At 39.6% G+C, this 24431-nt stretch overlaps 1 protein-coding gene across 10 annotated transcripts in view; it reads left to right on the top strand.

Moving 5' to 3' along the window:
• Positions 1 to 24431, top strand: part of NRG1 (neuregulin 1) — a 290747-nt gene that overhangs the window by 247828 nt on the left and 18488 nt on the right. For 6 of the 10 annotated variants that reach the window (XM_015849626.2, XM_015849625.2, XM_015849623.2 and 3 more), the window contains 3 exons: positions 11497 to 11626; positions 17670 to 17728; positions 23353 to 23376. In XM_015849626.2, coding sequence (XP_015705112.1) covers positions 11497 to 11626; positions 17670 to 17728; positions 23353 to 23376 — 213 coding nt within the window. Of the gene's footprint in view, positions 1 to 11496; positions 11627 to 16918; positions 16987 to 17669; positions 17729 to 23352; positions 23377 to 24431 lie in introns of all 10 variants that reach the window. The other 4 variants (XM_032441234.1, XM_015849622.2, XM_015849624.2 and 1 more) reach the window with 2 other exon arrangements.

Genomic DNA, 24431 nt, shown 5'->3' with positions numbered 1-24431 from the left:
TTGACTCAGGGCTCTTGAATGCTACAACCCATGATTCTTCTTGCTTTGGCTCATGCAGTGGGTCAACATCTCAAAATAAATGCTAAGCCTACATCTTCCTTATATTCAGAAGAGCTCTCATACAGCTACTGTCAAATATTTACCTAATGCTTTTACCTTGAGCACTTGATAACTTTCACTGTTTTGTACTAGATGATTGTCTTGTTCTGGAGACCTTCAGGAATTTGTCTTTGTTCCTCAGTTCAGATCAAAAGTGGAAAAGACTGACACATCTGCCCAAAAAACATGGAGTATGAAACACGTTCTACTAGGTGGAATCCACATCTAGCTTCATCAGGCTAGGGTGTAGAATTCTCTTCAAGTCTCTTGGTTGTCATTTGGACTTTGTTAATTTTTTTGGCTGAGATGCTTTGCTATTGGACTAACAATATGATGGGGGCAGCCCTTGGGATCTCTTCTGTGGGACCATGGAAGGCAGTTTCCACAGACGGGGCAGGCAAGGAGGGCTTTACGTAGCAATTTCTCTTTTATGAAGCATCCTGAAGAACATTTGCATTGTCAAGATGCAGAATTTATCCATGTTCTTTGGTATCCCTGATGTTTTCTGGTATCATCACCTCTATGTAACTTCTTGACCTTTCTATGTCCCGTGAACTCTCTGCATTTCTGGCTAGTGTTCTCCTTGACATTAGTAGGCAATAGCACCTGGGCTTTGTTTACAATAATAGAAACAATTGATACCAACAGAGAACCCCTTCTTAGATGAAGAGTGAGGACCAAAGATGGCACTGGCATAGCAAGAATTATTTACATTGAAAAGAGAAATGTCATGCTTCAACGGGGGAAGATTTTTTTTGGTCAGATTTTTTTCCTTATATGACTAGAAGGACAATAAGTGAATATATGTGCAGTATTGCAACATATCCTCTCTTAATGAAACAAAGAAGTTGGCTTTCTGCTTAAAGTAAGATGTCCATCTGGACTGCAAGTTCTTCAATCTGACATTGCCTCTTGCAAAGAGGGAGACTCCCACTCAGGGACCTGAACTTTTTCTCATTCCTACAGATCCATTCCTTTTGTAGGTCTGTGTCTGCACAAATACATGAGTATGCCAGTGACTCCATTAGCACAGCAATCTGATAGCATTTCATTATAAATCTGATTTTTGACAGATTTATAACCAGACTGTAGAAATTAACTGCTGGAGGAAATGTGCCATTTAGTCTCAACATGAACACATTTTATTTTTCTGCATGTTGTATTTTTTCATACCAGACTTTCTTAGTGTGTAGAAAAATAACATTATGCTTGTTTTAGTGTACTTCTTTTAAAGTGAAAAAAAAACAACAACAACATTTTCATAAACATTTCAAAACTGTCTGACACAATCACATGTTTATTTCATAGTCCTCTATGACATTTCTTGAGAACAGGTACCAATTAAATGACAGCCATTATATCATCACATTAACATATAGCTTTAGTGAAGAAATAGCAGATGAATAAAATAAGGTTAGCAGGTAAATAAAAGACAGTGCCAGATAAACCAGTGCTGTTGATAGATGGAAGGCAGCCCTCCCTACCACAACAAATACTCTGCTGTTTATTTCTGTAAGACTGAGCTGATAGCAGATATTAAGAGCAGCACCCAATGATTTTGCACTAATCTGTGGTTTTGCCATGGCACTTAGCCAGTGAGCCCAAGGTGAAGTGCTGCGCACCTCTCATTGCAGATGGAGAGGCTCATGAGAAAACACTAATTCTCATACTTTGTCAGATAGGACTTGTGCAATGTGACACAACAATAATTCAGTACCTGCCTCCAAGACTTTTTTTTAAAAGGGTGCTGAGGACCTCTGGGGAACTGAAGCAGGACCTGCCTTTCATGAATCCATGCTGCCTAGGGCTGATTCCCTGCCACATGCCATGCGATCTCCCTCAAGATAGGTGGTCAGTTGGACTGGATGATCTTAGAGGTCATTTCCAACCTTGGTGAATATATGATTATATGAGTCTGTGATTATGCTCTATGAGGTACTGGCACAGGTTGCCCAGAGAGGTGATGGATGCTCCCTTTCCTCCCCCCTTCTAGAGATCTGCAAAGTTAGGCTGGGTGGGGCTCTGAGCATCTAGTGTAGCTGTAGGTTTCCCTTTTCATTGCAGAGAAGTTGGATTAAATGGCCTTTAAGTGTTCCTTCCAACTCAAACTATTCTATGATTATATGAAAACTGAAAGGTAGTGTTGCTGGAAATAGCTGAGCTGTCCTGAAAGCTAGATATTGATGGAGATCCTGCCTAAGCACTGTCTTCTGGACCATTACTGTGCTTGTGAGCTAGCCTGCATCCACAGCCATTCAGAGAGGTCTTGGGCAGAGGTGGCAGTAATTACAAGCAGGTTATACTGGGGATGCACTGAGTTAAGTGTCCACTAATGCTGTGGCTCCTAACACTCTGTGCCATCCTTTGAAGTCAATTGGAGTTAGTCCCACTCTGACCTACAGCCTGCAGTTAAGAAAATAAATAAATAAATAAATTCCAAATTTATTTCAGGCTAGTTTAACAGTTTCATACTTCCAGTATGGAACTAGTTTCCTCTGCTGTAGAAAGCACTTTCTTTAATAGGAATCTCAAGTGCTTTGACAGTCTGCTACAAAAGTACCCTACTTGCAGAGTCTAAAGGATCTCCCTGTAAGCAAAGCACCTGTTAATATTGCTCTCTACCACTGTCCTCTGGAGAGAGAAATTCCAAGCAGGAAAATGTCAAGTGTATGTTTTTCAGAAAAGGCAGTCCCATGACTGTGTTGGCGGATAGCAGAGTGAAAATTTGCTTGCACACCACCCACAGAAGATTTTTCTCCTGGTCACAGTGAGTAACTCTGTCACAGACCAGGAAGCTGACTCCTCCATAAGAGACCCACCAGCTCTAACAGCTTCTCACACCTTTTTCAAATGGAATGGTTGCTGATTCTATCTCAGAACTTGTTTTGAATTGTAAAGCACCTTAAAAAAAAAATCTGAGGCCTTGGAAATCTCTGCTGGAATACAAATATCAAAGTAATCCGACAAATACATTAAAGCTTCAGTGCATTAAGAAGGAGAGTGTCTGTGATAAATGTTCTTGTTCATACTTATCTCCCAGTACTTGCCTGGCCTATTGGACTAGTGGATTTCTAGTAATGCTTTCTTATTATAGATGTCTAAGAGATACTTACCAACCCCTGAGAAATCTTTTGTGTTTTCTGAGAGAAGTTGCCTTTACCATATCTTTACTCAGAAATGGAGGTATATTTCTTCTCCAATCTGTATTTCAAAGAGTATACATCAAAAGCTGTTGGCCGATCCTTGCTATTCTGCAATCCTGCTATCCAGCTATGGATTAAAGAGAGCTGGTTAAAGAGACTCCTCAGAGTTATCATATACACTGTGAAGTGAAGGGCCACTGAAGAAGGAATAGTAAACCATTAAATGTTTTTCTCTTCGAAGTATGCAGCAGAAGACAGATTAATTCCTGCCCAGACATTTGGATTGGACTTTCTGCATAGGCTGAAGACACAGATCCCTTTTGCAGACCTGTTCAGCCTCAGACATTTTAGTGGACAGTTTTTTCCTTTTAACCTGAACACTTAAGGCATGGTGCTGAAATCCATTGTTTTCCAATCAAACTTTTTAAAAACATCAAGAAAAAGATGATGTGACTTTAAATTAAGCAGGCCCTTGAGTGCTTTCTTTAATTTGGGCATACACGCTCAATTTAAATAAGTTCTTGCTGAAATACTTTCCGGAAGTAGGGTTCCTGGCAATATAGGATTATTAAATTGACTTTGTATGAAATATCATTTGTGCTTGAAAGCTTGCTGGATTCTTTTCATAAGCTGCTGAATAGTCTTTACAGTCCCTGCTTTTCTGTGAGCAGATAGGGCTGAGAAGTGGGGAGGCAGTGCACTTATCTGCGGAGGTATAATTGTACCACTTGGAATTAATAAGAAAAATCTTTATAGAGAAAAGAGGAGCAAGAACAGATTTTGAGTAACCATGTTATAATGGGATTTAAATATTTCAGTACTCAGTGTTATAAGGAAATAGGGCAACAAGGCTTGTGACAGGCTTGGAGAATATGCCATGTGAGGAGCAACTAAAGGAACCGAGGCTGTTTATACTGGGGTAAAGGAGGCTGAGGGCAGACCTTTATTGCTCTCTTCCAATACCTGAAAGGTGCAAGAGCGAGGTTGGTCTCTTCTCACTGGTGACAGGTGACAGGAAGAGGGGAAATGGCCTCCATTTTCACCAGGGTAAGTTTAGGTTGGATATCCGGGAACACTTCTGTACAGAAAGGGCTGTTAAACACTCGAATAGGCTCCTGAGGGAGGTGGTTGAAACACCATCCCTGGATGTGTTTAAGAACCTCTTGGATGTGGTGCTCAGGGACAGAATTTAGCACAGGGGTGTTGGAGTTAGGGTAGTATGGTTAAGGTTGTGGTTGGACTCCATGATCTTTAAGGTCTTTTCCAACCTGAGAGATTCTATGATTCTAAGATGTTATTGCTACATACTTACTAGGACAAACTTCAGGGTGACAGGCAAAACCTGTAACACGGTCTTCTGACACAGTAACTGCCAGTAGCCAGAAGCCAGCTCTGCAACTTGAACTAACTAATGAGAGTTATATCTTTTGTTCTAGTGACTGAATGTAATTTGTAGCATTAGTGAACTCCATGGATGATATGCAAGAAATGATGTTGGCCAGAGAAGGGAAATTTCAAGGCCATGCAAAACCTGCAGTTAGATCTGGACAGCTGGCAGGCCCAAGTACAGCTTAAGGATTCCTGCACAGTTCCTTGAAGGAGAGTGATCTGTCTTAATAATCATGATAGTTTTTGTGTCTGTCCTTATGGTTTTTTTTTTTGGAGTTCTTCATTTATTTATTTTTTAATAAAAATCTTCTTTAGTTAAAAGCAGTGTACAGTTGTATGGCCGAAGCAGAAATGACGTTCTTCATATCTTGATATGAATGTCACTACTGTGAATAGCATTTGAGACTTCAGAAAAGAGCCCAGATTCCCTAATTAACTAGTTAAAGTCCAGTTCATTTTCCTACCAGGCTCTGTATTAGGTCAGTACCTCTGTATCTTATTCCTCATGATGTATGAAGCAATCTGCTTATTTGGGAAGGAGAGGTGCCAGCCTTACCTTTACCAGCTCAGTTTTGCACCTTGCCTGATCTCACAGGTGAACATTTCTACCTCATAAGAGAGGAGAAATATTGCTCCAAACTCATAGCATTTTCATGGGATCATTTGATTTTCTAGAAATTACTGCTGTCATGGATGATGCAAGCGTTGACAAATTAATATGTGAGAGTGTACTTGCATTTGTTTCCCTTGTACCACTTACAGACAGGGTCTCAGTGTGAGGCACAGGACAGGCACTGCATGACTGAGGATGTTCATGAAGCTGTCCTGAATTTCCAGCCAAATATGTTACATATCTAACCTTGCTGCACAGAGACCATGGAGAAGAGCAAGGTTCAACCTCTCAACCAATATGAGCCAGGACTATTTTTCTATGGTTAGTTGGCCACCCAGGCTTTTCTTCACTGTGGGATGTTCTCCTGCACAACAAAGGCCACCACATAGGATGAAGTATGTTATTGTGACAGCTGCATGCAGTCCCTTATCTGCCATCTCCCTTAATCTAAGGTCTGTAAGTTTTCAGACCCTCTCGCCCATTCCTGGCATTTTCAGGAATCTTCGAGGGTCCCCCAGCGGCGAAGATTCCCCCTATCTGTCTGTCAGTTCAGCATTCTTGGTTTTAGGCCTGTTTTTCCTGCATTGGTTCCTTCCGTGCACATTTCCTCTGCATCCTCTTTCCATTTCATGTTGCCCCTTCCCAACACACACACACATTTTCCTCTCAGTGCCCCCTGGCCTGTCACTGCCTCCTGTTTTGCCACTCATGTCTGCCTTCCCTGGATGTGGAATATTTTCCGCAGGCCCTTCCAGACCTCCTACAGACACTTATCACATTGCCCAAAGGTGAAAGTTGACATCGTTCATGGTAGTGGAAAAGCACACTTTGTCTGGGAGCCCAGTTTTAACTGGATCTCTCTTTGCACCCTAGTCCTCTTACACAGTCCACATTCTCTTCCTTTCTCCAAAAAAAAAAAAAAAAAAAAAGAATAGTGTGTTCATGCACTTGCTAGGAGGAACAAACTTGCATCCCACTCAGTGCTTGTGTTACCTCACAGACAGCTTGTGAGCTGTGTGTGTCTCTGCCCATCTTTTATCCCATCTCAACATTACATGAAGCAAAGAATTTTGCTTGTCAGGCCGTCTTTAGCATGTGTGCATGTGTCACCTCTCAACCCTCTGTGGTGAGCCAGACGCTGTGCAGGTCTTACCGTCACACGCCTGCCAGCTAGGTCAGTCTGCTGGCCTATCAGGGAGGAAGTGATCTGGTGCAGTGAAATAAGTGTCTGCCTTTTGTTTTTCTGGCTTGTTTTTTTTGTGTGTGTGGCTTTTTTTTTTTTTTTTTTTTTTTTTTTTTGGCTTTGCTTTGCTAAGCTTGGATTCATGAGGGGAAGCCACTGCCGAATCCGCTTCAGGACTCATAGGGAGAAGAAGGACATACTGCTGTGGTTCAGCAAGAGTTTATATGCTCTCAACCTTTCCTGAAGTTTCTGTCTTGCAGACCCAGCAATTTCCTGTTTCCTTCTTGCTGGTTCTGATCTTTACAGAGATAGTGCTGGAGTAAGAAAGCATTGCCTGAAGCCCAGAGAGTAATTCCTCTAACTTGTAAGTGCTCAGTTCCAGCTTCTGGCAAAGCAGCAGGCTTCTTGAATGATCTCATGTGAAGGTCCCAGGAATCTGTTTTAGTGCATGTTGTTTCTGAGGACTGAGGCTAATAAAGCTTACAACTGGGTTCAACAGACAGTTTACTACAGCCAATATATTACATCACCAAAGCAATGTGCAAAATTCTGAGCAGCCTTATGAAATGGACCAGAAATGACTCCGATAGAATTTGGATTTTTTTTTTCCTCAGTTTCTTTCATGAGTGTTGGTGATTTTCTTACCCTTTGGTATGTTCCGAGCTACATGTGTGCAGCTCCAGGCCTGGAACCAGAGGATCAACATAAAACAACTAACACAACCATCTGCTCACATGGTAAAAAAGTTCTCTATTCAGACAGAAGCCAGTTTTCCACTGTTCTCAGTTTTTGGTCTCTGTCCTCCTTGAAGGCACCTATGTACTTTTTGCTACATACATTATGCTGGAACCAGCAGTTTTCCTCATTCGATGCAGTACAGAAAGGCAGAGCTTTTCTGCAGATGCCAATACCTCCCTGCATTTTGCAAGTCAAGCTCATCAAGGGTGCTGGAGTGAGTTGAAGAGGCCTTGTCCTCAGTGGGAAGAAAAGTAGAAAAGGTGAGGCACAGAGGGATTAAGTGCTACAACCAAGGTTACATGGGAAATCAATCTGCTCTGCAGATCAGGGCTGGACGTTTTTAAACTGCCCATCAGCAAGTCAAGGGGGAATTGGATAGTGCTTTTAAAGGAATGAGTGAGCTTCAAGTGAGAGAATGTGGATTAGTAAAGCTGCCTTTCTTAAGGGGTCACACATTCTGTCATCCTCATGCTAGCTTGCAAACTCTGTGTGCATTCTTTCTTACCCTTCCTTCTTACCTCTTTCGTCTTTCATTGGTGTGAACTACAAGTAGGCTTTGCTCTACCCTTAGTTTCAGCAAACAAGAACAAGCAGGAGTGTGTTGAATTCCTGCCTGGTAATCTGCAATTTTTTTGTTCATAAAATGAGACTGGAAGGGCCTCTGTCTGTAGTCCACTGAGGTGGCACATTTATATGTGGCCTTCCAGTGAGTATGGCAAATCTTCCTTTGTCTGCAGATGGTACTTGACTTTGTCTACCTTTAGTCATAAGCATCTCATCTGTCACCTTGCGGGGCTTTGAATGTGTCCTCTGATTTTACACCAGCTTTGCAGGAATTCAGTTCAAAGAGGTATGGATTCTATTCTGTTTAGGTTGCAAAGCTGTTTCCTCTCAGTCTGCACTCAGAGATTCTTTAGGACTCCTTGCCTGGGAGTCCACTGCTGTAGCCACTGTATTTCAGAGGGGGTCTTTGGAAAGCAAGATAGAGAAAGAGAATGCAGTTATCTGTTTCGGGACAGAAACGGGTGAGAGATCTCCCAGGTAAGCTAAGAACTGTGTGGTGATGTCTGCCTGATGTAAAATAATCCTCAGTTAGTTGTACAGCAGTAGTTCATGTTTCAGAGAGTACTTTTTAAAAGATGCTGTAGCTGCTTCTCTTTTTCTTAAAATCTTTGGACAGTTCTCTTAGGTGGAAGCAGATCTCATCATTCTTCACTGTCATGTGAATATTTGTATTAGGAGAGACTTTATTCAAACCGCCTGCAGTTGCTTTTCTAATATGACATTTCTGCATTTATGGGGAAAAAAGAGAGAGAGAGAGAGAGAGAGAGAGACAGACAGAATGCGCTGGTTTTTAGATGTTTTCTTATGCATGATATTTTCAAATATAACTATAGCATTCAATTTATCCTTTCAGTGTATGTTAGGGGTTTGGTACAGAGCAGCAGAACATACCAGCTTTGCTAGTTTTTACTTGCATAGCTGAAGGAAGCATTACAGAAGAGAAAGGAGGTATGAATTTTGGCTAGGTGGATAAGGAACAGCACAAAGATACGTAGTCTGCAGCTGTGCTTTACCTCACCCCTGCAGGTCATTCCCAATATACATCCCTTGTCTGCTACAGAACTATGGAAATGCAGTGTTTTAGGACTAGTTATGGGCTGTATGAAATGGGCTCTGAACACCTGCTCCCAAACACTACATTTCTTCCGTTATGTGGATTTCAGTGAAACCCAAAACCACAGTTAGTGTTTCTTGTTTAATTTGCAAAATAGAGTTACAGTGCATACACTGAATACTGGCTTTATGCCATGAAAACTATGCATCCTTTGCAAAGAAAAACTAATACTTGAATTAACTCTCACTGGGGACTTCTTTCCTCCCCTCATCCCATGCAGTTACAAAGCTCAGGCAGATTGGGACTATAGTGCTAGTGGATCAGTAATGCAAAGAAAATTATTGTGCAAGATTTATACGACAATTTTGAACATGTGAAGCCAAAACTGAAGGGCAAAGGCACTCCTCACAAATACGTGTAAAGCCTTTGTATCATGGGATTTTCTGAGAGTTGCAGATTATTCCCATCTCTTGTAATCAGTACAGAGCAATTGCTGCTATCCCAAGCTCACTGACATCAGCTGGGAAATAACTGTTACTTTGAAACTCCACAGTGATCTGAAGTTGATTGAACTTCTGCTTAAAGAAAAGCTGTAAGCAAGACAGTGAAAACAATTATAGATAGCTACAAGCCCACTTGCTGCTATATCTACCCTCATAATTCAATTTAAAACATTCCATTAGCCAGCAGCATAGCAATATGGGTTTTTGGCAGAAACAGTGCAGACAGTATTGGTTTTTTTTCTTCCCAAATCAATGCATTAGCTTTCCAAGTTCAAGGACATGCTCAGAGTGTTTGTCTCTCTAGTCTCCTAATGAAATGAAAAAACATACATAGTTGTGCATGTGCTGTGAGTAGGGATAAGCTTAAAAGTGTGTTTACCTATTGCAGCTCGTGTTTCTTATTACACAGACAGAATTCACTCACTCAGGTTTCATCATACCTGTGGTCATGTTATGCCACATCCTGTCATGTCAGACATCTCCTCTTCAGCTAATCTAGGCTTCTCCAAAGCCTATGAAGAAGGAAAGGCTTCTCCACAAGATACATTACCCATTCTGAGATTTGTGTCAAGGATGTGGTCAACCCATAGGCATAGACGACCCTTCACTGCTGAGCTGATGTCAGTGTATTGACCAGCCTTTTATCAACACTGGGTGCAAAGTCCTTTTCAACCCAGGCTAGTTGAAAGAGTATCAGACTACTTTCAAAACATGACCCCTTTTCCTGCTTGTAGACAAGGTATAAATTTATCCTGGTCTGAGAGGTTATACATCATGCTTCGAGGAGCCAGGAGAAAGGAATGTGTTATTCTGAGGAATCAGTACTTCATGCTTGCATTTTGTTGGCACTTAGAGGTCTTAATCTAGATGAGGATCTAGTGAGATATGACCCAGTGGGTGGGTGCAGTGGTTAAAAGCAGGGGGAGCCTGAGTTTTGCAAGAGCTCTTTTTGGAACCCTGTCAGCCTGTTAAACACCCCATACGAACAGGTCATTATAGAAAACATTAAAAGAGACTGGCATACTGGTGATGGATGGCAGAGTAGAGAAAAAGCATGAGAGGCAATGTCTGTACAGACAGACAGGATTTTGATGGAACGATAGGGAGGAATTCAAATATATCAGAAACTCATATCCCATTGAAACAAGATAGCTAAACCATTCAAGAAATGGTGCCAGCCACACTGGCCTGCACTCCCAAGTGCTGAGTTCTAAAAATGCAGTTTCCTTGAAGATAATGGGAAATGCATGAAAAACAAATGTGACAGGGACTACTTCATCCTTATTCTCAGAAATAACTCAACATGTGTAAGTGGTGTTTGCTAATAGCTTATCTACTAAAAGCATGTTTTCTTTGGATTCTGTGTGTGAGGCAAATGGTAGAAAGTCATGCATCATGTAGTATAAACATGCCCCTTGGGTGTTTTTGTGTAGCAATGCTTTGACTATCACACAGCTTTTGTTGTAGGCATTTGCAGCTTTCTAGTCAACTCCAGTGGAATCAGTCAGTAGACGAAACTGACATTTCACCTCAGGGCAGAAGCAGTATTTCATAAATAAATGTACTGGGATTTGCTTAACATTGTGAGAAAAATTCTTAATTTCTTAAGTCTAGACCCAGATAAACAAAGACCATATAGAAATCACCTCCACCTTTAATTGCTGGCAGACAGAGACATCAGTTAGTTTTAGCCATTTAAAAATTAGGGAAAATTCTCAAGGCTAAAGCTTTGCAGTCATTGTGGAGAGACAGACACAATAATAGGGGGTGTTCATCCCACCTGCTGGGAGGATGAGGTGAAGATCTTTCTGTGGGCCATGGAGATAGCCTTACCACTAAATGATGAATCAAGTGAAGTCAGTCAAACCTGAATGATTTGCCACAGATCACATAACCCTTCAGTGGTGTGGCTTCTGATCTGGGAAATGACCAGCATCCATGCTAGAAGTATTCCTACCCCTTTTTGGCAGTATTTAGAGTAAAACATAGGCTGGGCATGGGATACCTCCCTGAGGTGTGCATTTGAACCCTAATTTGTGTTAATCAGCAAAAGATGGTATCAAATACTTTTGGAGACAGTAGATAAGAGAGTTCACTGACATGTCATATCCTCCCTGGACTTTCTTCTTCCCTCACATACAAATACACTTACCAGACAGTAGGAAAGTTTAAGGTGTTTTGATCTGTATTTTCTCTCTCTTCTTTTCCAGCCACTTCCACATCTACAACTGGGACAAGTCATCTCACAAAATGTGACATAAAGCAGAAAGCCTTCTGTGTAAATGGGGGAGAGTGTTACATGGTTAAAGACCTCCCAAATCCTCCACGATACCTATGCAGGTAAGAAATCCTGTTTGCATATTTTGGTGGAGCCATCAGGTTCTATAAATGCTTTTTCTTTAATGGTGCACCTGAAAAATTTCTTCTCTTAGACTTGCAGCATGAGGTATTTATTCATTCTAAGCATCTGGATGTGAGGCATGTGAAAGGCTAACCAAGTAATCTTCCCATGGGTTAAAGGGCACAGAAAGCCTTACTGATGGCATGAACTAGCACAATTTAAGCTGTATGTTAGATATAAAGAAAAGATGCTGTAAACTAAATACACTACAAAGTCAAAAAATGTGTATTGATAACTGCATTGGATAAGTGCTGTTTCTACAGGAAAAAGGTGGTCTGTGTTTACTGTGTGCTTTAATAGCTGAACATTTTCTGACGAGAATGTATTCTCAATTGGAGTTTTCACGTTGTGTTAAGTGCATAAAAAGAAAAGAGCACTATGGCAGTTTGCAGAGGTTACTACTTCATGTGAGGATTTTGATCAAGGAGTTAGGAACATAAGCTGTATGCGCTTGTTCATTTCTTCTCAAGGCCTGGCCTGCACTGTGCAGGCTGATGCTGTGATCCATTTATTTGGAAAGATTCTAGTGAGAAATACAGCGCTGGAGTACACTTCCTGCCTGGTAGCACATCATGTAGTATTTACTTCTGGAGACAAATCAGTCTTAGCAAGTTTCTTCTCTCTGAACTCAGAGAGAAATCAGCATTTAATACCTTAGAGTCTATCAGGACTGACTGGAAAGTGGGCACTTTTGTGAAGATATTGCAGCTTTTCAGACAGACAGGAGACAGCTTTCAGTGGAATCTGTTGTCTGCTGTAACTGCATTGAACTTCAGACATCTATGACTAAAAATCAAATGTCAGTACTTGGAAAGAAGGTTCTGATGGCTGACTTAGCAGAAGGTCTGTGATGCTTTCATTAGGTGAGAAAGGCATAGGTTGCATGGCACTGTTGTTAATTCAAAAAATATTAATAATCCACGATGTTTGCTTCACATGTAAGTTTTGTTTTATAGATTGATGTTTTCTGGACTTTATGAGCTTTGTTTTGTTTTGGGTTTCACAGATTGCACCATTGCTGAAAGTGATGAATATTTCATTGATTTTAGAATTGTTTTTAGCTAAAGTGAATGTGGAACAGTTACTGGCTCTGGCGGGCTGAATAGCAGAGAGAAAAAAAAAGTTGTGTTGATGTACTCTTGATCATGTTACATCAACAGAACAAGATGAGCAGTATGATGTGGCTATTCTGGGTGTGTACCAGATCCTATGTGCTTATTTCTACTTTCTGTCTTAACACTACTCATGAAAATCCAGGGCAGCAGAGCTCAGAAGCTACCAGATTTGCTGCTGATTAGCATTATCTTGACAGTTTCAGAGCTATACAGTTTTCAGTTGTTTGAGAAAGTTTTTTGGTTTGTTGATTTTCCTCCTAATACATATTCAGATATGTTTGTATTTGTTCTGTGATTGGCTAATTTTTTTAATGTACTGTCTCAGAGGCATTTCAGTGGAGTGGGAATTTTCTCCCTCTTGTAGACAAGAAATAACCTTTAATTCTGGGTTTGGAGTTGAAAGAAAAGGCGAATCCTAAATTTGGCAGATGTGCCTCTCTCTGGGTGGCCCAAGGCCTATTTGGAAAAGGCATCAGAGCTGTAAAATCAGAAGGGGTTAATCTCATTTATAGTAAAACAGTGGAATAGCATTCTTATCCTGATATTTTGCTCTGCTTTCTTATAATTGCCAGAACTGAAACTTTATGTTGTGTAGAGAAACAGGATGCAATGCTGCTATATAAGAAATGAAAGTGTGAGTATTTGAAGGTGGGAGTACTGGGAAACTGAAGAGATGAAATATGGTTCTCTTCCTGTTTCATTGAAAATACAGATGTCTACTTTTAATTCCAGTATTCCAGTGTTAATTAAAATAACTATCTATCCAGTGCACATTGCCTTCATTGTTCTGAGAAAATAAATCTTCCCTCAGAACATGCCTGTGGAAACAGAATGCTTGAAATATGGTACTTGCTCTTCATATTTCTGCCTCAGTAGCAAGTTCACATTTTTCCATATGGTCCATCTGTTGAGAGCAAAAACAAAATTTCTAAAGCATGAGCCATATCATTCTAAATTGGTTTTATCCCTAACCAAAAAAACATGACTCAGAATCACAACAACCATGGAATTTTCCAAGTAATGTCTCTGATTTTGTAAACTTTTCTGTTCTATTTTTAAAAAACGGACCTCCTAAGTCCATCTTCTCTTAAAATCTAAACCTATGTATTCACAAAGTGCCTTTAGTAAAATATACGGATAGCAGTCCAGTATGTATTAGATCTTAATTTGATGGATACTGGTGTGAACTTGAAGGAAATTCACTGCACATAAGAGGTAGCTAGGTGAAATAATGAATATGTGAAGGCTTGGTAAGGCATTGTACAGCTACATCTGTGGTTACAGATATGTTTCCTATATTTATTATTATTATGATCCCAGGCTGAACAAAACAATCCCAAAATATGGAAGATGATAAAATAAGCTTTGAGACTACTTAATAAATTAATGTATAAAATTTTCAGATGTATCATAGGAACATGAGTCGCATTTTGAAAATGGTACATACTTGGAAACCTGAATGTTACTGCTGTTGCCGAGGTTCTTTCATTGTTTCTGTCCAGCTGAAAGCATGTCCTCAAGTCCTCTGAGGACAAACAATGAGACGTCTTCTTCTGTAAATGTAAAATTAAGACCAGAGTTTCTAGCATTCACTTCTTATCTGAAGAAAGACATATATGAATATACTATTGGTTACGCCTCCAGAGTGTTCTTTTGAAGATTTCTCCCGTGAAGTCCTTGCTGGTCTGACTAATTGATTCCTTGCTAGCAGAGATCATATTTTCTAATGCTTTTTCTGTTAATGAAGAAATCGATTTACTTCCTGATTTCACTGGATGAAAATAATGTTTCTTAATAATGCTGCTGTGTTTCTTAACAGCAAAAGAGTGAATTACATGTTTGCTTATGATGTAGCCAGTTGCTGTACTCCTATTCATGCAAAGGCTTTGATGGAGTTGACATAAAGTTCTTGAAAATGAAAAAAAGAGAAAAAAAGACAAAAATTGTTTCAGTGATGCTAACAAAAAATATTTTTGACTAATTTTACTTGATGCAGACAAAAAAGGTTTTTCACTCACTTAAAAAATAAAATGGGAGTACTAGTTCTGATAATTAGCTATGAAATGGACTAAATGCATCTTGTGAAAACACATTCCTACAATGCATTTGCTTATAGTCAGTCCATGAAACACAAATGTTAAGTTCCGACCCAATCAGCCTCTCCCCACCTGCCAAAAAACAGTGATGAAATGTGTTTGATGTATTCTTTTTAAATACTTAGTATAGTGGATAAGAACAATTATTTTAATCTACTTGAGGCACCTCCCAGTTTGTGCCATAAATCAGCAGTCTCAGTAGCTTGACACAGGCCCAACAAGCAAACACCAGCCAGTGGCCAGAAGTAAATGTTGTGATTTTTAATCAACCGCATGTTTATTGGAGTTTTGTAGGCTGGGCCTGGAGAAGAAGATGGAGATGTCCCTCTGAAATAAATTTCAATTCATGTGCAAATGCCAGCTATCGTGGACAAGCATTTAATGAAATGTGCAAAATAAAATAATGGAAATTAAGGGGATAGAAGATCTTCACTCTGTTTCAATAGCATAGATTAAAATGCAGTTTTCTCTTGTGCCCAGCAGTATTTATTTCTCATGACAGAATTATCTTTGTTGCATTTTTCTCAACTGAATACATCTGTGGAGACTTTGGATCTCTCTACACTGAATGCTTATAAGAAGATAGGATCTTGGCCCTGAGGAAAATAAATGCCCTTCCTTTATAAACCAGTGTAGCATTACAGCAAATCACCTCCAAATAATCATCTACAGATCTCCAATTTTTTTATTATACCAAGGTTAGTCCTGCATTGTTTATTGAACAAGGAACTAGTGAGAAAGCCTGACACTGATCACCTGCCATATTACTCTTCTGGAGTCCTGTCTGTACAATATCTTAACTCTTAGGACTAGAAGAAACTTGACAATAAAGCCTACAATACCAAGCCTTACTTCAGTGGACAGGGAGCTCTGAGGGATGGAAGATGCAAAGGATCATTCTGAACAACTCTCATTTGCAAATAAGAGAGCTCTTCAGACCCTGAAAAGTAAATAATGAGTTCGTTTGAAATGGAAGCTGGAACCTGATCATCAGCAACAGAAGAGGGAGATTCTTGCACCATGGCAAAACTCTTGGAGATCCTCAGAAAGATGGACAACGCAAGATAAGATGGATTCAGAGAAGTAGGTAGCAGGTCAATTAAAACTATGCACAAAGTAAGAGTGCAATGAAGAAGAAGAAAAGAGGAAGACTGGAGTTCTTATATGTTTACTGTGGTGGCAAGCCATTCAGATTTATATAAAAAGTGCAGTAGCTCTGATTAGTAGGCTAATATTTTGAGAGAAAACTACTGAGCTCTACCACAGAATCAAGAATAAAGAAAGGTGAAGAAAGAAATGACAGCTGTTAGCAGAAGGGAAGATTTAAAAGCACTGAAGAGAAATTCACTCTTTATAGATGTGGGGTGCCCCGCAGTGAAGTTTTCCACAGAAGACCACGTGAACTGAAAGAGTAGGCAGCTGTGGAGCTCCAGATTTTGAGAGCACATCCATCCTCTCACCATACTTCCTGACCAGACTGACTCATTCTCCATATGTCAGCCATGCTGAAGATACTTTGTGCCTTTAGGTTTCAGGTTCTCCTCCTTTTTATTCTTTTTTTTTTCTTTTTTTTTTTTTAATTTCTGAGATTGCTGCATCTAACATCTCGTTAGAGAAATAGGGAAAGCATGATATTTCCATAGATTCCCTGTGACTGCAACAGTGTAAATTGCTGCTGTACATTGCATTCCAAATTTTAAAATCCTCTATCTGATCCTTTCATGAGGTGGAATAAGCAATGAGGTGATAAAAACTATTGCTAGGCTCAATTCTTCCTTCTTTTTCGAAACAGGCAAACAAAAAGACTTCCTATGTTTTGCTGTGGTGGATTTTTACTCTAACTTTTGTGAAGTATTGTCTTCGGAAAGATGACATCTTCTTTACCCTTTTCTGATCATTATTCACTAACACCTAACCAGGAGGCCACTTAGTGCACTACCCCCTCCGTAGGCCTGCAGATGTCAGTCTGTTAGTGCAGTGCTTTTGGTGTACTATTGCTTATCACATTTTTGCCCTTTAGGTGCCAACCTGGATTCACTGGAGCAAGATGTACTGAAACTCTGCCCATGAAAATCCAAAACCAAGAAAGTATGTTAAAATAATCTGAACTTTGCTTTCTTCCCCAACTACAGCAACAAAATCAATAGTACTTGGTGTTTTCACAGTTCAGCTGGAACCGGCCTCTTTACGTACTAATTTACGACCCAATTTTCTAAAGTAAAATCTGTACACCATGGCATTATTGACCTCCAAAATGTTTCTCATTTGTGTGGTTTTTGATCTTTCCATTCATTTGCAGATGCATTTGTATTGCACACACTGGCAGCTTTCTTGTTTGGGAGTCTGCTGTAAAGTGCTGCTCTAAAAGAACAAACTCATGGAGATGAGTGATGTACAGGTCTTGTGTCCTCGCTGCCTTGTGGAAAGTGCATCCTAAAAGCAATGTGGGAATTTGAAGTGGTGAATTTCTCTCTCACATCTTGAAACACACTTTGATCTGGATTGGTTTGGTTTTGGCTTTTTTTTGCTTTTTTTTTTTCCTTTTTTTTTTTTTCTGGGGGGATTTCTTTTTCATTTCCACAGAGCAAATGAGTTGCTCTCAACATCTTGAGCCATTTTAACACGCTAAATCGAGATACGGTTTCTGAAAGTGAACTCACCAAGTCATATCAGTTCACACTGACGGAGCTTCTTTCTTAGCATATATTCACCTCTTCTCTTTTCTCTGTTTTTTCTCTACCATTTTTTTTTTTGTTTGTTTTTCCTCTCAGGTGCCCAAATGAATTTACTGGTGATCGCTGCCAAAACTACGTAATGGCCAGCTTCTACAGTACGTCCACTACCTTTCTGTCTGTGCCGCAGTAGAAGCATGCTCAGTTGGTGCTGCTTTCTTGTCGCTGCATCTTTCCTCCAATTATTTTGTGTTTTTTTTTAATCCTTAACTAGATTTGTTGCCTAAAGCCTAATACTGATCGTCTCTGCTTGTTGCATGAACATGGTAACAAAAAGCTATTGCAGTACTCTCCTGGATTGTTTGGCATTGAGGTTATGGGGAAATGCAAAACTAAGGAACACTATGAAATTAACACTGAATGGTGTGGTGTATACATCCCACTGACATCAAGCAGCTGAAGTGCAAAAATGACATTTTGAAAGTCTTACATTTTATTTGCCACAAAAAAATAAAAAGGTCACAAAGCTTCATATAGAGCAGTGCTCCCTCAGAAAAAGGGATAAGTAGATGAAGTATTTATATATGAGTTTTATATTCAGAGCAACAAGTTAAAGGTAATTGGCATGCTTACATCATTTCTGAGGAGCACATTCTGAACAGGATCAAAACATTCTTTCTTCTCATTGTCCAAATTTCAGGGCAAAGAGAGCACAGAAGGAAGAAGGCAAGGGGGAGAGATGGCATAAACAATGGGAAATGACGTATTTATTTGTGGGTAACAGGTGCAAGAGATGAGTATTTCAGAGCCAGATTAATTGGACAAATGAGTGTAGCACACACACACACAGAGGACTCTGTATCAGAGCAATGGTAGGATCAGCACTGCAGTCACATCTTAGAAGTTTTCCTATGGATAAGTGGATTAATATTTATTAATTGTCAGAGAGGAAACAGAAAGTACACTGAACATTTATAGTCTCTTTGGCCATAACAAAGTCAAAGGTAACATGTAAGAAAATTGCCTAGATCTTACATTTCAATGCATGAGTACTTTTTGTAATTAATTGTCACTGGCATCAGAATGTACTATGACCTAAGATCAGTATTTTAGGAAATATTTTTTGATAGATTGCATGCCAGCATGGAAAGATTTCAAAGACTATGGGCTAGCTTAATTTAATTTCCATTAGTACATAGAACTAAAAGCTGTTAGCACATGCTGGACATTTTGGAGCCTGAAGAGATGCATAGGTTTTCTCTTATACCAATGGATGAAAAATGTCCATTCATAATTCATACTACCCATCATGGAATCTACCCATGTAAACCCCAAGGGGACTGACTGGAGACCAGACCGTCCAACATTCAAGTCTGTATTTTATCCCTCAGTTTTAAATGCTTTATTAGTGTGTTATTTTTAAAACATCTCTGGTAACTATGGATTTAAGAATTTTTATGCTATTGCAGTGTTTAAGTTCACCAAGAGTTAGATTTAAATGGTCTTTTTTGTGTATTGCAATGAAAAGTACAGTTAAATTTTTCTCACTGTACCAGAAACATTTAAAAAGAAATGCAATAGAAGTATAAGAGCTATTGTTTGCTGATGAATTTGCCCTGAAAACTGTGGAAGAATTATATGATAGTTATTTCCCTGCCCAGAAAAGATTGTGTGTGTGTGTGGACAAAGAAAGAGAGGAAGGGTGGGGAGAGAGGTGGATTTTCTTTCCTCCTTAGTTTTTCAGATTCCTAGAACTGACTGGGATTTTTAAAGGCATCATTGGCAGCTGACACCAACCTGAGATTTTCTGAAGTTGCATACATGATAAAGACATAGATGTGTTTGCCTTGCAGCATGAGTGTATGTAATTAGGCCAGTCCAGTACAGCCTTTCTTGAAATGCACTGGAAGAAGAGCACACAAATACACATCCTGTAATAGTCTAGGAACCCCAGGCAATGACTGTTGGACTCTGGCACTAAAGTCTGCCTTATAGCTTCGGATTTCTTAAGCTGCTATAAATCTTGTAGTGATACTTAGGAATAGGATACTTAGTGATAGGAAGGATGTAGTGAGAACACATTTATATTTAACCAGAAGAAAATCAGTGAGGAAGCATTCTTACTGTTGCACCCAATGCAGAGGTGCAAGAATGTCATGCATAGTATGCAGTGTAAGGGGAGCTTGTATTGGATGTTCTCTTCAGGCAAACAAACATTGGAGCTAAAAAGTAGGCTCATATTTTGCACCAAGTGTTGCAGGTTATTGATTTATTTTAGCTCTGTTGATGTAGCTTTTGCAAACTACAGAGAAAATCGGGGCCAGGAGGAAACAAAAATGTATATGTCAACTATATAGTGACATGTAGTCATTACTGATTTCAGAAGAACCTTCTTTTTGCTTATAAAGCTGGGTTCAATTGTTTCAATATCGAGTATGCCTGCTAGTGAGCTGTCACTAACTTAAGGCTGTTGAAAATAAGCTAGCTTCCAAGGTCTCCTCTAGGATCCTGAAGAGTCCTAAAGTTATTTGTAGAAGGTCTTTTGAAGGATCAGTGCTGAGCTAATGCTCAACATTTTGAACCCCTCCACCCTTCACCCCAAGAGGGTGTAAGACTCAATGGTTTGCCTTGTTAGTGATTTACTTAGCCCTTGAGTAGGTAGTTATCATGGTGCAGTAAAAACAGGTTGAGAAGAAATATAGGATATTAGGTGAACATCCCTTTTCAGAATACTTTCCCAGTAGAAATTTAAGCACAGCTTATGTGATGGAGACAACTGGAAGGCACATGTGTATACTGACTGTGCCTTGGCTTCCAGTTTTGTAAAACTGTAGAATATCTTGTTAAGGACCAGAAGTGATGGATGTTAGGGTCCTCACTGACACAGTCATCTTCAGCACTGCAGCTACACAGTTGCTCCCCACCACTGCAGACAAGAAGAAAATCAAGAACAAACTGTCCTAGTTTTTTTTCATCCTGGAAGCTTGTCTGGTAGACTCTCTATCATTCTTCCCTTGAGCACAGTACTTGCATTTTCTACCAGCTATTTTATCCAAAATCTTTTCCAGTGAAGAAGGGCATATGTGAAAGGTACATAGCAGGTGGTAAGTTCCAGCAGGTTAAGACTGTTGGCCAGGAGTTTGTGTTGCACTGAGGGATGTCAGAAGATACCAGAACACCAGAAGGCTTTTTGCTGAAGTGATTTTGACTTGGAGGTTCATGGCCCACTGAAGTTCTGTAAGATACAAAAAGATGGCCCACAGTAGTGTTACAGAAATATCTATTAGATGTAGATATACTTGCTGTGTTTTAGTGTTCACACAGTCACTTGCTTGAATACAAGGAGGTAAAGTGTAAGAGAACAGAGGTAATGAATTAATCTCAGAAGTTCAGGCTACCTTTTCTGTAGCTATGGATGAGAGCTCGTATACCAGCTCTGTAATGCAGAACAATCCTTGGACTAAGAAACACAGGCAGAGCCTTGGAATAATAAAAAGCCAAAGGCATTTCTTTAGAGCATAATCACGGGTAAATCGTTTATCATTTTGAACATCCCAGATGGGCCAAGGATCTCATTCAAAGGTCTTGGTGACTTGTTTCTTCACTGGCTAATATTTCTATATGTATTGTGAATATAGAACAACTTCCATATAGTACAGGCAGTCTCAGTGGTTGTAGTCCTTATACTTCTGAAGGCAAGCATTTCAGCATGAGATACCAGTTTAATTTATGATCATTTCAGATCTGCCATGTTTAGAGAGCAAGAGAGCAGTCTCAAGAGGGTCAGTGGGAAATTTTTGTTTAGGTAGCTCTGCCACATATTCTCAGGATGTATTTGGCTGAGAAATTCAAGGAAGAATAAGGCAAAAGTTCAGTAAAACGGTGATATTCTGGAGTGACGACTATAATAATGTCATTTTTTTCAGACTTTCTGCATGAACTGCAGATCTTCAGAAGTCCATTTTTTCTGCCTTTCTACTAGTTAAGCATTTCTCAGAACTCAGCAGCTACATGAAGTTGATCCAAATGCGTAGATTTCACTGTCAGGTGTGGTGCCTTCACACAGCCCTTCCTATGTCCAAGGCTACCAACCTCCTAATTCTATAGGACAGCCACTCCAAAATCATGACTGCCTAGTGACTGTGATACTGCTGTTGTGAATGCAGCATGCAGTTCTAGAAAACCTGTATGTTGCAGCATTTCCTGACATCATACTCTATCGGCACTAGAAACCAATATATCCAGTGAGCTGCAGTGCAAAGTCACTTCATTCCAAGCTTCATTCCCACCAATTCTGCTCCACCAAAAATCACATCTGAAATAAAAACCAATTAGTTAAAAATAATCAATTGCATTTCATTTTAGCATGCATGGACAAATACTGGATAAAAAACACATTGTATCTAATAAGTATGTAGCACTATTGGTTTAAATGGGAAAAAATCAAAACTGATGACCTGTTTATAAAACAAGAACTGCTGGGATATTCTGTTTTCTTTTAATCATGTCTAGGCAGTGTAGCTAGGAATAACAAAGATAAATAAGAGCTATTTTTTATCTAGGTTTGAATAAGTGATGCATGTTTCTTCAGCATGTTTTCTCATTAGGGCTCTCAGCCAGAATATATTCCCATTCTAAGTACCAATTTCCCATTGAATTATTTCAAATAAAAACTGCATGATATGAATGACTTCCCCCAAAATTAAATTACATCCAGGCAAGGAGTTTTACGTATAAGTAAGCATAAATATGGCAATATATATGCATGGGCATGTCATTCATTTTATCAAAGACTTAACCGAGCTTTCTATGTAACTAATGTATACCATTAGCAGTGTTCATGTAGGCATGTTAAAAATGGCTCTTTAGGAAGAGACCTGGGTGGATTCCAGCTTACTTAACCCTTAAAATATTACTGATTGGCAGGAAAGAATTGGTATTCTTGATGTGTACAAACATCCGTTTAATCAGAAAATTAGGATTGAATTTAAATTGCACAGCATTCAAAGACAAAGAAAATAAGAACTGCTGTGGTTATGGAGCTGGACTCATGGGAAGGATCTCCTAGGGCACATGGAGGATTGGAGGTACCAGGATGTGGGAGTGCTAACGTTGGCAGGTGATCTGGTGGGAGCTGCATTTGCCCCTGTGCCCTTGGGGGCATGCAGCCAGCCAATGGGTTATTCTGATGAAGGCAAGGAAAAGGGACTGGCTCCTTTTCTGCCAGAGATAAGAGCCCTACTGAAGTCAGTTTGCAATGCTGAGAAGGGGTCCTGCTGCCCAGCAAGTGGTTCCAGCCACCTCAAGGCAGCAACTGACAAGAGCAAGGAACCACACAAGAGTGACGATAACAGGGACAGAGGAGAGGGCTGCACAGAGCCCATCTGCCAGGGGACTCCTCTCCTTGTAAGCCACCCCATGCCCTAATGCTCCCATCTGAAAACATCCAGCCATTTCACATGGCATTCGTGAGCAGCAGCTCCCTTCATCTCAGTAAAATCTTTAAGGGTTAATGGTTCCTGCTGTGTTCACTACATTGTGGCTGTTTAGATACCCTATAGATGTTTTGGTGTGTAACCCTTACAGAAGCTCTGGTCATGTAACTCACAGGGGCTCACAAGCACTGCCCATTTAACCACACACCTCTTTGTCCTGTTTCATATGCAGACACAGAAAAGCCATAATACTAATATATGATTTGTTTTTGAGTACAGTGTATTGCTCTTTTCTGAAACTTTTTCCTTTTTCTTTCTTTTTTTTTATCAACTTTCTGCATTGGCAGAGCATCTTGGGATTGAATTTATGGGTATGGACCAATCATTCCTTATAGCCTGCAGATTTTAGAGCCTGAGAGATAAAACCTGTTTTGTTTTGTTTTGTTTTTTTCCCCTCCAACTCCCCTTTTCAATTCTTAACCAATTTCTTTATGCTTTAGAAGGGATCATACAGCTATAACAACAGCCCTTATCAAAACGTTAGTGGAGATCAGCTTCTAAAATTGTAATCTTCCAGATATTCCAGATCTAAGGAGATCCTGGAATTACTCAAGTAATTTTAGCATAGTGTACAGTCCTTTTCTGCAATGTAATCTTGGCTAGTTTTAATATTTGCTTTTGCTGAGTTCTTCTACAGTTGCCTGATTTCAGAAACACTGAAAGCATTAAGCAAGGTGACTAACTAGTCTATAAAAAAGGACATACTGTTATAGGCACTTTAAATTCTGCAAATTTAAAGCTTTGAGCTCTGGTTTCCAAAGTTTTATGTGCAGACACACAACTGAGCATGTAAATAGGATGTATATACACAGGTGTGAATGATATGCATTTATACATATATTTCTATGTCTGTAAATAAGCACTGAACTGAAAGTTATTTAGGAACTTAAATGAAGGTTTACAGAACATAAACAGACCTGAAGTCAGCAGATGTGTTCAGTATTATTTCTGATAACAAGCTCTACATTTGCACCAAACCAAGAATTTTGGTAGTGAGTAGTATTATTGTGCTACACTTTAAAGGGAATAAAAACACATCTTCAGGTCCTCTTTGTGAAGAGACTGTACTCACCCCACTAACATTTAGTGAATATGAATGTAAATAATGCATCTCTTTAACAGGCTAACTCTTGGAATTCCAGTCAGGTTTAGCATGGAGTCTCCTAAAACTATTGGCAAATGAGAAGAACTAGGCATTGATCGTATTCATACAGTTTTAGTTCATGTTCTTATTAACAATATCCACATAAAATGTCAGTAGTCTTAGCCATGAACTATGAAGAAACCACAACAAATCTAAATTTAGACAATCTGTCACAACCGAGTTTATTGTTATTATCACAAGATAATATTAATTCTAAGTCAT

The sequence above is a fragment of the Coturnix japonica genome, chromosome Z (genome assembly GCF_001577835.2).
Source record: "Coturnix japonica isolate 7356 chromosome Z, Coturnix japonica 2.1, whole genome shotgun sequence".
Lineage (NCBI taxonomy): Eukaryota > Metazoa > Chordata > Aves > Galliformes > Phasianidae > Coturnix > Coturnix japonica.
This window is presented reverse-complemented; position numbering and strand designations above follow the sequence as displayed.